Here is a 13672-nt window from a genome sequence, read left to right as displayed (position 1 = left end):
TTTGTTAATTAGTAATTTTGGAAAAAAATCCCGAAACAGTCGTTTTCTTTTAATTAAGATTTTTTGGAATAAACATTATCCTACTAGTGAAGTCATCCGTGTGGACGTGATGACGTAATCGATGATTTGTTTAATGAGAATGTGGGTAGTGTGCTAGCTCATTTGAAAGGTTATGAAATTATTTATTCAGTATTATAAACATTAACAAAATTAGGTATACGGGGTGGCAAAAAAATTTTAATTAAATTAATTTACATAAAGAGAATAATGCATGTAATTTATTTGATTCAAAATATATGACTCACAATAGTAGACATAATAATAGGTATTGTTTGGATACTTTCTATTCTCCATTGTCTCCTTATTTGTATTGGAGATCTCTATACTTGGCTATCTTGTCGTTATGCATAACACGCACATTATTGTTGTTAGGTATCGCCACCTATATTAATGTTGTTTGTCTTGTTGATTTATTAACTAGTACGAGATCTATTAACTAGTAGTGCTATCCCAGTATAGCTTTTAGTTGTCGTTTTCAAGCATTATATCAGGGACCTATTGATAATAAGGGCGATGGTCGGTTTTATTATTATTATAATCCAAATGCGATACGGATCTTACTTCCTCTAAGGGGAAAATTCGATCATCCCAGATATCTAAAGTATCAAAAGGATTAAGCTCTGGTGGGACTCTTTCTGAGTTATCGCGTCCTAGGTGACTTAATACGCCGGAATATCTCCCAAAAATTTTCGTACGCATCTGGACGTAATAATATTTATTATAGTCTGGGCTGATTATCGGAGAATAGGGTATTTTTGGGAAAAGTTACTTACCAGCAATTTTATTGCTGCAATCGAAGCTTATGATTATACAGAGAGAGTCTGTAAAGTGGAATAAATTCAATATCTCAAATACTAATTGTTTTTTTCGAAAATGCTCAGACCCGTCGATTAGTATTTCAAATTGTCCTTTTTGACATTCAATAAAAATTTATACAGGGTGTCCCAATTTAGAGATATGACGTCATCGTCGATTTTCTTAAATGGCAACACTGTCATTTTGATAGCTAATTTGATAGGGTTTGTAAAGTTATACATAACTCCAAAATATCAAATTTTTATTCTCTACCATTTACAAGATAATAGAAAATAACAAAGTTATATCTGTAATTTGGAATATATTTAATAATTAAAATACTAACTGTTTTTTTGAAAAATGCTCAGACCCGTCGATTAGTATATCAAATTGTCATTTTTGACATATAATAATAATGTATACAGGGTGTCCCAATTTAGAGATATGACGTCATCGTTGATTTTCTTAAATGGCAACACTATCATTTTGATAGCTATTTTGATAGCGTGTGTAAAGTTATACACATCTGAAAAATTTCAAAATTTTATTCCCTACCATTTACAAGATAATAAAAAATAACAAAGTTATGAAGAACAAGAAGTAATCAAATAATAATTGAATTTATTTATTTCAATTAAGCAAATGCTCATAACGTTGCCCATTGACAATTTGACAATAATTGAGGGCAACATTATGAGTTTTTGCTTAATTTATTGAAATAATTAAATTCAATTATTAGTTGATTACTTCTTTTTCATAACTTTGTTATTTTTTATTATCATCTAAATGGTAGAGAATACAAATTTGAAATTTTGCAGTTGTGTATAACTTTACACACCCTATCAAAATAGCTATCAAAATGACAGTGTTGCCATTTAAGAAAATCAACGATGACGTCATATCTCTAAATTGGGACACCCTGTATACATTATTATTATATGTCAAAAAGGACAATTTGATATACTAATCTTAGTATTTTAATTATTGAATATATTCCAAATTACAGATATAACTTTGTTATTTTCTATTATCTTGTAAATGGTAGAGAATAAAAATTTGATATTTTGCAGTTATGTATAACTTTACAAACCCTATCAAATTAGCTATCAAAATGACAGTGTTGCAATTTAAGAAAATCGACGATGACGTCATATCTCTAAATTGGGACACCCTGTATACATTATTATTGAATGTCAAAAAGGACAATTTGAAATACTAATCGACGGGTCTGAGCCTTTTCCAAAAAAACAATTAGTATTTGAGATATTGAATTTATTCCACTTTACAGACTCTCTCTGTATATATTAATATTATAGGTATGCAAAGTCCGCAGATAGTGTGCTACTTTTTTTATTAACAAAATGGCGCGCCCAAATCGTGTTTTTTTCAATTTTTGCTCCATAACTCCGAACATTTTAACTCTACACCAAAAACACCCTAATAAAAATTTACCGAAATTAAATTCTGCATATAGACATGCTTTTCCCGATCTGCTCCGACGAAAATTTTCCTCGGAAACTGCGGATTTTCCCAACAAAATCTTTAAATTTCAAATAAAGTTTTAGATAAGAAATTATCTACCAATAGTTAAATAACTCGGTGACATAAAAGTTTTCTTGGTTTAGATTATAGTTTCAGAAGCCGGTGAAAATTAAACTAATATTTTAGCAACAATTCAATTGTAAATTAATAATTTACGGTCGCAATAATAACCAAAATAATTATTGTACACTGTTCGAACTTTGAAATCTTATAAATATGAGATGCCTATTTAATATTTTGTCAACAAAATATAAATTTTTAATTTTTTTGAATAATCTTTAAATGTTAAAAAAAAATAGTTATAAACAAATTAACGTTTCTCAGAAAGTTTTTATTATATTCTAATTTTAAAAAATAAGTAAAACGCGTATTTCACGAATTCTTTAAAACTTTTTTGCAACCATTTTCAAAAAAGTTATGAAATAGCAAAATAAACATACGATCACTATGTTGTTTATAATTTTTTTAGTTCTTTCAAAGCGTAAAAGTGAGTTTAAAGTACAAGCTAATTACTTACAAAAAATATCGATTATTAGTTTAATGGTTACATTTTAATTTAAGATTATAAATATTTTTTTTTGTAATTTACACGCGCGAAAGCAGACTAATACAGTACCGTACTAATAACATTTTCACTCGAAGCGACAACCGCTCTCGACGTACGGTAGTTAATAATGAAAATTAAGCTTCGGCTCTGTATCAAGCCTGTTTTCGCGCTAAAAATTACAAAAAAAAAACATTTTTAATCTTTGATTAATTTATAACCATTGAACTAATGTTTGACATTTTTTGAGAGTAATTAGTTTGTACCATATACTCATTTTTAAGCTTTGAAACAATTAAAACAAATTATAAAAAACGGAGTAATCGTATGTTTAGTTTGCTGTTTCATAACTTTTTTGCAAATGGCTGGAAAAAAATATTAAAGCATTCTTTTTCAAGACCTTTGAAATACGCATTTTAATCATTTTTTTAAATTATAATATAATAAACAATTTCTGAGAAATGTTAATTTGTTTATAACTATTTTTGTTAAACATTTAAAGATAATGCAAAAAAATGGAAAATTTTTATTCTGTCGACAAAATATTAAATAGGCATCACATCTTTATAATCTTTCTTAGTTTAATCAATGTTTCGTGATTATTTTAGTTGTTATTGCGACTGTAAATTGTTAATTAACAATTGAATTGCTGCTAACATATTTGTTTAATTTTCACCGGCTTCTGCAGTTATAATCTATACCAAGAAAGCTTTTATTTCACACAAGTTATTTAATTATTGATGCATAATTACTTGCCCAAAAAATTTGTTTGAAAATTCGAGATTTTGTTGGGAAAACCCACATTTTCCGAGGAAAATTTTCGTCGGAGCAAATCGGGAAAAACATGCCTCTATGTAGAATTAAATTGGAGTGAATTTTTATTTTAGTGTTTTTGGTGTAAAGTTAAAATCTTCGGAGTTATAGACCAATAATTGAAAACAACACGATTTGGGGGCGCCATTTTGTTAATAAAAAAAAGTAGCACACTGTCTGCGGACTTTGCATAGCTATATTATTAATATATAGGATCATAATATTCGATTCCAGCAATAAAATTGCTGGTAAATAACCTTTCTTTGTACTTTACTAATTAGACCAGCGTATTATAACTATTTTTTTTTCAAAATTTAAAGATTATGCAAAAAAACGAAAAATTTATATTTTGTCGATAAAATATTAAATAAGCATCTCATCTTTATAATCTTTATAAATTTGATCAATGTATCATGATTATTTTGGTTATTATTGGGATCGTAAATCGTTAATTAACAATTGAATTGTTGCTAAAATATTCGTTTAATTTTCACCGGCTTCTGGAATTACAATCTATACCAAGAAAGCTTTGATCTCACTAAGTTATTTAATTATTGATTAATAATTACTTATCTAAAACTGTATTTGAAAACTAGAGATTTTGTTGGGAAAACCCGCATTTTCCGAGGAAAATTTTCGTCGGAGCAAATCGGGAAAAACATATCTCTATGCAGAATTTAATTGCGGTGAATTTTTATTTGGGTGTTTTTGGTGTAAAGTTGAAATCTTTGGAGTTATAGAGCAAAAATTGAAAAAAACACGATTCTCGGGCGCCATTTTGTTTATAAAAAAAGTAGCACACTATCTGCGGACTTTGCATACCTATATTATTAATATATAGGATCTTATAATTCGATTCCAGCAATAAAATTGCTGGTAAATAACTTTTCCATGAATTTTACTAATTAGCCCAGAGTATTATTATTATTCAGATTTAGGCATACGGTTCTCACTCCCACTAAGAGGAAAATTGACTCATCCTAGATACTTAGGGTATCAAAAAAATTGAGCTGTGGTGAGACTCTTTCCATGTTATCGAGACCTAGGTGAGTTGATATGCCGGAGTATCTCCTAAATATTTTCGTATGCGTCTGGACGTCGGTAGTACAGTTTTCTACATATTATAGTCGAGGAAATGAAGCATTTTGGCTCGCAATTTTTTCGTCCAGCATGGATTTACTTGAAATTTTCACAGAAGGCAGGGAAGAGTCCAAGGATCATTTTCTATATCATGCCGCTGTACGCTAAAACCTTGGGGGTGGTTGCCCCCCATCTCGGGGGTTTGAATTGTTTATTACATTTTAACCATGTAAAAGTAATTCTAAGAAAAAAATGTATTTTACATTTTCTTCGTAAAACTAATATTTTTCGAGTTATTCATGCTTGAAAGTAACAGTTTTTCGTCGAAAAAAACGACTTTTTTAGAGGGTTTTTTGAGAATACCTCGAAAAATATGCATTTAATAAAAAAACTGTAGATAACAAAATTGTATCTTTTAGTAACACAAACTACATTCTTTTTCTATAATATCTTTATTACCAATACAAACCGAGATACGGCATGTTAAAAGTTAACTTTTCTCGTCAAATGCATAATTTGAAATATTTAAAGTCACATAACGGGAAAACTTTGCACTTTTCGAGGAAAACTTAAATTATCTTTTTTCAAGTATACAATTAGGCCTTTCAAAAAATAATATTAAAAAATTTTTGACATGAAAATAGAGCGACTTATGATCAAAAAAATTCGATACCTGCTTTTCCCTACGAAAAAATTAGTGAAAATACCCCCCTAACTACCCTCCTAATTAAAAATTGGTCTTCACCTTTCTGTAATTCCTTGTATATTTATATTGTCAATACACCCAAGAAGTTTGACCTATTTAAAAGACCTAATTTTAGAAAAATTGGAGTTTACAGGAAATAAGATTTTTGCAAATTCGTATTTTTCACCATTTACTTCAAAATATCTCCGAAAATGATAGATTACTAAATTGGAGCTTTTTTAATAACTAAAATTATATTGTACATAGATTTTCATTACAGTGAATAGTTAATAATAATAATAATAATAATAATGACTTTATTGCTTTTTTTTTCAAAAAAAAAATACAAACTAGACAAACAGTAATAATTATAATAAAGCAAAAGGCGACGTTCGCTCTTAGATGATGTTCCTAGAAACACCAGCTAAGAAGCGCTCTTCCACGTAACCGCAGCGCTCTTCCACGTAACCGCATTAGTTAGCGAGATATAGCTGTTTAAAACCTAAATTTACCAGCAAACACCCCCGATCTTAACGGAATTTAATTTACACAGTCTTATAGCTCTTCAAAAATCCTACAAAATCATTTTTGAAAAAACTTTTTATCGCTAAAAATGAAGGAGCTATGTTTGTAAAACGAATTTTTTTTTCGAAATATTCGAATAGTCCTTTTATGGAACATTTTCAATGCATGTATAATACCACAGAACTGACTGGAAGATGACTTAGAAACTATTTGTATTTTTACTTCTACATGTTTTTGTAATTTTTCAATTCTCCTTTTTTTTCTATGTAGATCTATTAAATTATCTACTGATAAAAATTGTAATGTTCTTAAGGGTGGTTTTTAAGGGTTGAAATATTATGATATTATATCCTAAAGCATAAAACAATCATTATTTTTAGCCAATCAAAACCAAATTTTACCATATTAAAGTTTACAATGTTCTTATATAATTTTTGACAATAAGGGATAGTGTACACCCCTAAAAATAATCGACACCCTTGAGCATGCTAGAGAATATCAACTACAGGGTGAGATGATCCTAATCCCAAATTTTATCCATGTACAACAAATGATTAAGCTTCGCTACTACAGTATGGTTGTTTTTAATGCTAAAAGCTGAGTCAGTGTAATTTAATATCTGGGATAAAAGATTCATAGCTTAATAGAACCACAATGGACTCAACGAGTCTTCTTGGAACAGGCCTCGGTTGATTGCGATATTTTCCGTTTCGATATTGTTTTCATCAGGAATTTGGACGTGAATTTCAGTCTTCCAAATTGTCGTTATATGCTGTCATAAAATGTTACTATGTTATCATCGACTTTGTATATTCTTCATGTATATATAATCCATTCATGCGGCACTGAGGCAAATACTTTTTTGTAGTTAATAAAGGCAGAAAAGAGATTCTTTTTCTGGTGAATGCCTGGTTAGAAATGACTGAGTCGATGATAAGTTGTTGTTTGCAACCCATGAAAACCTTAGTGCATCCTCTTTGTTGAGGCTCTATGATATTTTTTAGAGCACAGTGTTAATAGATATGCCGGGCTACATAAAACATGACCAATTTTTAAAAAGTTGGGCTGTAATTGGGCGGTTCTTGGCTAAATCTTGGCAGTTATTTTGATCCTTCAATGGGGCAATAACTGTAATGTATTTAAAGAACAATTTTTTTTTTATTTAGCTTAAATTTTTCGACAATAAGGCCATTGGGTACGGCATGGTACGGTTGATTTCGCAATCAGATTATAGGGTAATATGAAGAATGTGTATTGAATAAATGTCTTGTTACTTCGTGAAGTCAACTAAAGTCATTTCAAAGAGACGCCAATTGTATTCGAACGTCTGACAAAAAAATGTAATTCTATAAATTAATTAAAATGTTTTATTTAAATAATATGAAATTAATAAAAATTAAATGAAATAAAATCCTACTTTAATTGATACAAACTGTTCTTAAAATAAATCTGATAACATTAAAAACGCAAATTTTTTGGGCCAATGTAACTACATATTTATATATTAACTTATTAATTCCTTTAAAAAGCATTTTTTTAGTAATTGTTATTATTAAACAGAATTATTTGTTATATTTATTGCTAAACATGCATGAATAAATGCACCTCCCACATTAGGTATTTAATTGTTGAGTTTCACGTAATTATACAACCTTTTCAAATTACGTGATTTCGGTCAAAATTTTCATCATGATAAAAATATTTAAAAATATTTTTAAAAGATTTTTATTTGAAAACTTATTGGACCATTTCCCTGGTAACACCTCCATGGCTTCTAGAAATTGTAAGCCAGATGAATGCTGAAGCGAAGAAGAAAGAGGGAATGGAGAAGTTTACCATTTTTTTTATGATTGCAAATAAAAATTAAAGCACACCTAAATTACACTATCAAAAAAAAATTATGATATCTCTAAAAATAAAAAAGTTATAGGCACGTAAAGTTGCGCGTTGCATTCATCATTTTTATTTCAGCAGACGGGCTTTGTGACGTCACATCTCCGTACCGGTTTATAAACTGAACGGAGCGACCGGCGCCGACTCGCTTAGATTACTCATCGTTTGTTCGTTGTCGAATGTGTACCATTTTATTGTTGTTATAAAGTTTGAAAGTGGTGTATAAAGAGTGAAGAAACAGTGTTATTGATTTATATGATGAGTAATATTAAAAAAGGCTGCTATAAATACTGTATTGTGCCTAATTGCACGAGCACAACAATTAAAACACCAAACAAAATATTTTTCCATGTACCTTTGCAAACAGACAAGAGAAAGAAATGGTGCAAATTAATGAAGCGAGATTTAATTGGACCCAAAAGTATCAAATACGTATGTGAAGAACATTTTGATGTGAGTTAACACTTTCTTATTTACTATCAAGATATAATAATTAATAGATATTAACTAATGGTGTAATTGCAAACAATATAATATTATATATGTTACTTATGTAATATCAAATACACTAGTTTAATTTTTTTGTATCTCTACAAAGTCCATAAATGCATGCAGTAATATGCAACTGTCATAAGTAGAAAATTTTACCTTGCAAAAACTCCAGAAAGATCCCAAAATTGACTTTAAAGTCTTAAGCTATGTTTATTGCAGAATGTTTAACAATTCGTTAAAGTGTATTTGCAATATGTAAAATTTATGTTTATACCTTTATAATGTAACAAGTAAACTAGTTAAATTTTGTTCTATATATCTATTCATTTTATTATTACAGATTGAAAATGATACAGAAAATTTAATAAAGTTTAAATTGGTCGGTGGAACATTAAAATTGAAATCAGAAATATACCCTCACAAGTTTGATTGCCAGAAAGTAGTAAAACCTTTAAGAAAAAGTGGAGCATATGAAAAAAGACGAAAAGCAGAATGTTTTAATGAGATTTTAAAAGATGATGTTCCATCGACCTCAGGTTGTCAACCTTTCGAAATCATTAATTGTGATCCAATATATGAAGAGAAAAGTGTACCAAAGGACCCTTTATCCGAGGATTGTATTTTGAAAAGTGTACTAGGTAGTCCAAAGAAAAAATATAAACATAAAAGAGTGCAAGTTAATATAAAAACTCCACAAAAAAACAAGGAGGTGCAAACAGTAAGGTTTAGAACGAAAAAAAGTGACATGGAAAATAAGCGAAAAAACATCTGTTCCTCACCTGAAAGTTCTCCTTCAAATATGTCTGTGTCATCAATGTCATCATGTAGTAGCACAAGTTCAGATAGCATGTCAAATACAATCAAACCTAACTTTTGTAAAGATACTATACTTAAAATAAATACCAACATCGGTTTTTATTTGGGATTACCAGAAGAAGTATATTTTCTAACGAAACAATTATCTGAAAGCATTGCTTCGCCAGTAAGAGATATTTTAATTTCATTAAAAAAAATTCGTCTTAACGACCCATATATACGTCTGGCCATTGACTTCGATGTCAGCACAAGTTTAATAGGAAAAATATTTAACAGAACAGTTCCGTTAATAGCCAACCGCATGAAACAGTTTATTTTTTTTCCGCCGATGAAACAAATTTATGAGAAGTTACCCATATCTTTTAGAAAGAGATATTTTAAAACTGTCAGTGTATTAGATTGCTTTGAAATACGAATAGAAAAACCTTCGAGTGCCAAGCAACAGTCTTTGACCTGGTCTGAATATAAACATTGTAATACAATTAAATATTTGATTTCCATTACACCTGATGGATTAATTAACTACATTTCGGATGGTTATGGTGGAAGGGCCAGTGACACAATAATATTTGAAGATTGTGACTTTTTGTTGAATTTGTCACCGGGATATTCTGTTATGGCTGACAGGGGTTTTAAAAACATATCTCATTTGCTAGAAACTAAAGGTTGCCATCTTATAAGACCTCCAAGCGTTTCTGCAAACACGGTTAGTTCAAAATTGGAAGTAATGGAAACGAAACGTATAGCAGCGCTACGTATAAATGTTGAGAGATCAATAGGTAGATTAAGAAATTTTTCCATGGTAGCCCCTCACTCTTGTATCGATACTAAAGTCATTTGTATGTTGGATTTCATTGTTGTGATTGCATGTGGTATGGTTAATGTTCAAAATAAATTAATAACATGTAATTAAAACGTATTGTGTTTTATTTTTAATCTACAATCAATAAATCAAAAACATACTTCCAAAACAATGTACACTGTTTAATTAAATTTTTGCAGTATTCTTCATTATAAAATACTTCAAAAACATCTACTTGTTTAGAAGTCTCAAAATCATCGTGAGCGATGCAAAAATAAGCTTTCAGTTTTTTTGCAAAGTGCATTTGTAATTCCACTTGGGCTTCGCATTTTGGTGTTAAGTTATTTGAATTAATATATTTGGTTAAATTTTTGTTCTTCATCGGACATTTAATTTCAATAATATGGTCTTCTGTAATACCATCTGGAGAGGCACCCAACAAAGGATATTCGCTTAAGAGAAAGAGTCCGCACTTCTTGATCTTAATATTTTTAATTTTTTCTACCTCTCTCCTTACATCGTTTTCTAGGCGTTTTCCTAAAACAAAAATTAAAAAGTATTATGTACACCAACATATTAAATAAAAATTTATTAAGTACCTCTTTGCATTGCTATCGGCTCTTTAAACTGATATGCTCCTAAAATTTTTTCTACGAGTACCCCATCCGAAGTTTTACATTTTGACGCTTCATGAGCAATAGAAGCCGTTATTCTGCCGTACCTCAGCTCGAACCATAGTGGAGAGTCAGATTGGTTGCTTGTTGCCTTTTCAATCAAGTTACATTGCTTTTCAGTAATATTCTGTTTGCAAAATGTTATAAAATCATTTAAACTAAACTGAACCTTACTACTCTTGTATTTACAAATCAGGTAGTGTAGTGAAGCTTTCATCTCCAAGTTTACATCCTTAAAATATGTCATTATTTGTATGTTGTTCGCATTTCGTTTCTTGCATTCGCTAATAAAAGTATTACAAAATTCATTATCTTCTGTTATTTCCGAAATTGTTGCGCAGTCTTTGTTAAAATCTTTGGCTTTAATAAATTTAACGTTACTTCCAACATTAGAAAGCGCTGGTTTCATCCAGTAGCACTTTACTGAAGTAGCTGCAGGTGCCTCACTAATTTTAAAAAGCCACATTAAAAAAGCTACTGTATGTTTACATCCACCTTGATTAGCAGCACAGTCATGACAAACAACACTTTCAACCTTTTCCTCACTTTCGTCACAAACCAATGTACAGTGATAAGGTTTACTTTTTACTTTGTGTTCAGGTGAAATTCTGCATTTTACAGTACATTTATTGCCTTCACGTTTCACCTGGACATATCCGACAGCCTCATCTCGATAGGATTCTCTGCAGGCTCTGAAAAATTACCAATACTTAGGTACTTACTTAATTAATATTGTTTTAATCAACTTTACTTATGGACGACCATCATAATGATATATTAATGATATTATAATAACTACAAGCCACTACTGATAACAAATGATATTAAAACTTTTCATGAAAAAATAGTAAGTGTTCTTATAAAATTAATATGCAAGTAAAGAATTATTGATTGGTCGGTAAAAACATTAAACAAATTGGTAAATGTTTGCATTATTATATCTTTGCTTTATCAGCCAAAGAATTTCTATATTAGTAGTTAAGTAGTATGTAGTAGACGACTATAATATTAAGCGAAAGTAAATAGATACTTACTTAGAAAGTTTTACTCCTTTTATTTCAGCACTTATATAAGATGGATTGGAAGAAAAAAAGTCCATCACTGTATAAATATCAATTTTTGGCAAATTATCACTTTGACCTTTTACAAATCCTTCTTCCATTACCATAAAATAAAATTTGAACGCTACTACACGTATAACACTTGCTGGTTCAATGAAGAATAAATGGACCGACCGTTCGGGACTCTGCACTCTGCCGCTCCAATACGGAGACGTGACGTCAGAAACAAAGTCGAAGCGACAATCAATTCGCGCGGAAATTCTCAACTTTAATATTCCATATCTCCGTCATTTATTAACGGATTTCATTCTTTCTTTTACTGATTTACCAGTTTTATTCTATACTTTGACTCTATTTGACTGAAAAACATATTATCAACACTATGAAACTTCTCCATTCTAAAACATGCAATTCACGACCCCGTCTGTTCAGCGTGGTAAATTCCAACGGAAAATGGACCTATGTTACTCAAAGGAGTAATACTAATATAAAATAGAAATGTATACATACCATTTTTATTCAGTTGTGTGAATACCGACAAGAGTGTGCGTAGATAAGAATGCTGGTTGCTATCTCTGATCTAAGTAAAAATTAAATTAGTTTTGGCTTCGCATTGCAACTGAATAAAAATGGTATACATTTTTATTTTACGTGATTTCGATTGATGTGACCGGTTTAATTATTTCTGACTGCAATCATAATTTTATAAATAAATATTAATATATACTAATAGCAGGATAGGAAAAAATTGCAATGCTTCTTTTTATGAGCATTTCTCAGTGCGTCACAAATGATAGAAACAAAGGTAAGTCCGTGATAATATACATTTTAGTGAAATGACATGTTAGCTAAATATGGCAGTTGTCAAATTTTATTTGCAATTTGGCATAAAAACAAATCAATTTTGTTTATTGCATTTAGTGTTGCCCAAAATCGGTCTTGGTCTAGCAGTCTTGGTTTTGTTCTTGCATTTTCGCAAGACCAAGACCAAGACCGCCTAACTTTATCAAGGCCAAGGCCAAGACTGACCGTGCAAGATTTGAGCAAGAACAAGACTGACCCTGCGAGACTCTTGCGTCTTGCAGTTAGGACCGAATGTCCTTTTAGGGAGTATAGTAGTTCGTGTATATGCTTAGATGCATAGAGACTCTATGAGAGGCAAAAAAATATGTAACAAAAATTTGGAAAATTGGAATTACGCGCATTACGAACAATACCATATATAGCCAATCAAAATATCCATTAAAAGAAAACTTGGCACATTTGATACGTACTCAGAAGTCATAAAAGTACAATGTAAAAATAAAACATTTTAAACATGCTTTCCCAGCCAGCAGACGATTTTTTCGCTATGAAATTAATTGTTCAGATTTTGATAACAGGCGCCACAATAGCCGCCGTCTAATCGTTTAGAAATATATGTCATCTTAGCTTAAAAAATATAATTATTAAGACTAAACATCGATTGTGCTGAGTATGCGATATCGGTTAAACAAACCAAAATTTGCTGAAAAAGCGCGACTAACTATCAAATAACAGTCTATTTCTATTATATTGAACATAATGAACAATAAGTTTCTTTGACATTGTTTGGCACTGTTTGAAACAGATTATGTTACTTTTCGATATGTATATCTTTGATGAAGAAATTTAAGCTCATCATTCGACACACCCAACAATATCCTACTTAGGGTATTGGATAGTTAACGAGTATAAAAGAACCTTTGTATTAATTCTTGGTCAAAAAAATTAATATAAAGATAAAGTACAGTCAAAGCAATTGCGTACTGTTCTGTAATTTAATTTGTATTTTATTTTACTTTTTATTTAAATAAATGGCAAATTGTGTAACTCTTTTATTCCATTTCATATAAGGTGAGGGTCGATCAA

General features: G+C 30.1%; 2 protein-coding genes across 2 annotated transcripts; one reads left to right on the top strand and one right to left on the bottom strand.

Moving 5' to 3' along the window:
- Positions 1 to 8025: 8025 nt before the first annotated feature.
- On the top strand, positions 8026 to 10158 carry LOC126880873 (uncharacterized). The gene is made up of 2 exons (XM_050644945.1): positions 8026 to 8390; positions 8770 to 10158. Exons 1-2 carry the CDS (start codon positions 8193 to 8195, stop codon positions 10156 to 10158), a joined length of 1587 nt encoding a protein of 528 aa, XP_050500902.1. The 5' UTR covers positions 8026 to 8192.
- Positions 10159 to 10177: 19 nt separating this feature from the next.
- On the bottom strand, positions 10178 to 11954 carry LOC126880872 (uncharacterized). The gene is made up of 3 exons (XM_050644944.1): positions 11756 to 11954; positions 10647 to 11413; positions 10178 to 10584 (listed from the first exon to the last, which is right to left on the bottom strand). The coding sequence occupies exons 1-3, from the start codon at positions 11887 to 11889 to the stop codon at positions 10178 to 10180; spliced, it is 1308 nt and encodes a 435-aa protein (XP_050500901.1). The 5' UTR covers positions 11890 to 11954.
- Between the last annotated feature and the right edge of the window lie 1718 nt (positions 11955 to 13672).

The sequence above is a fragment of the Diabrotica virgifera genome, chromosome 2 (assembly GCF_917563875.1).
Source record: "Diabrotica virgifera virgifera chromosome 2, PGI_DIABVI_V3a".
Classification (NCBI taxonomy): Eukaryota; Metazoa; Arthropoda; class Insecta; order Coleoptera; family Chrysomelidae; genus Diabrotica; species Diabrotica virgifera.
Note: the sequence above shows the minus strand (reverse complement) of the source record. Positions and strands in the feature narration are given on the sequence as shown.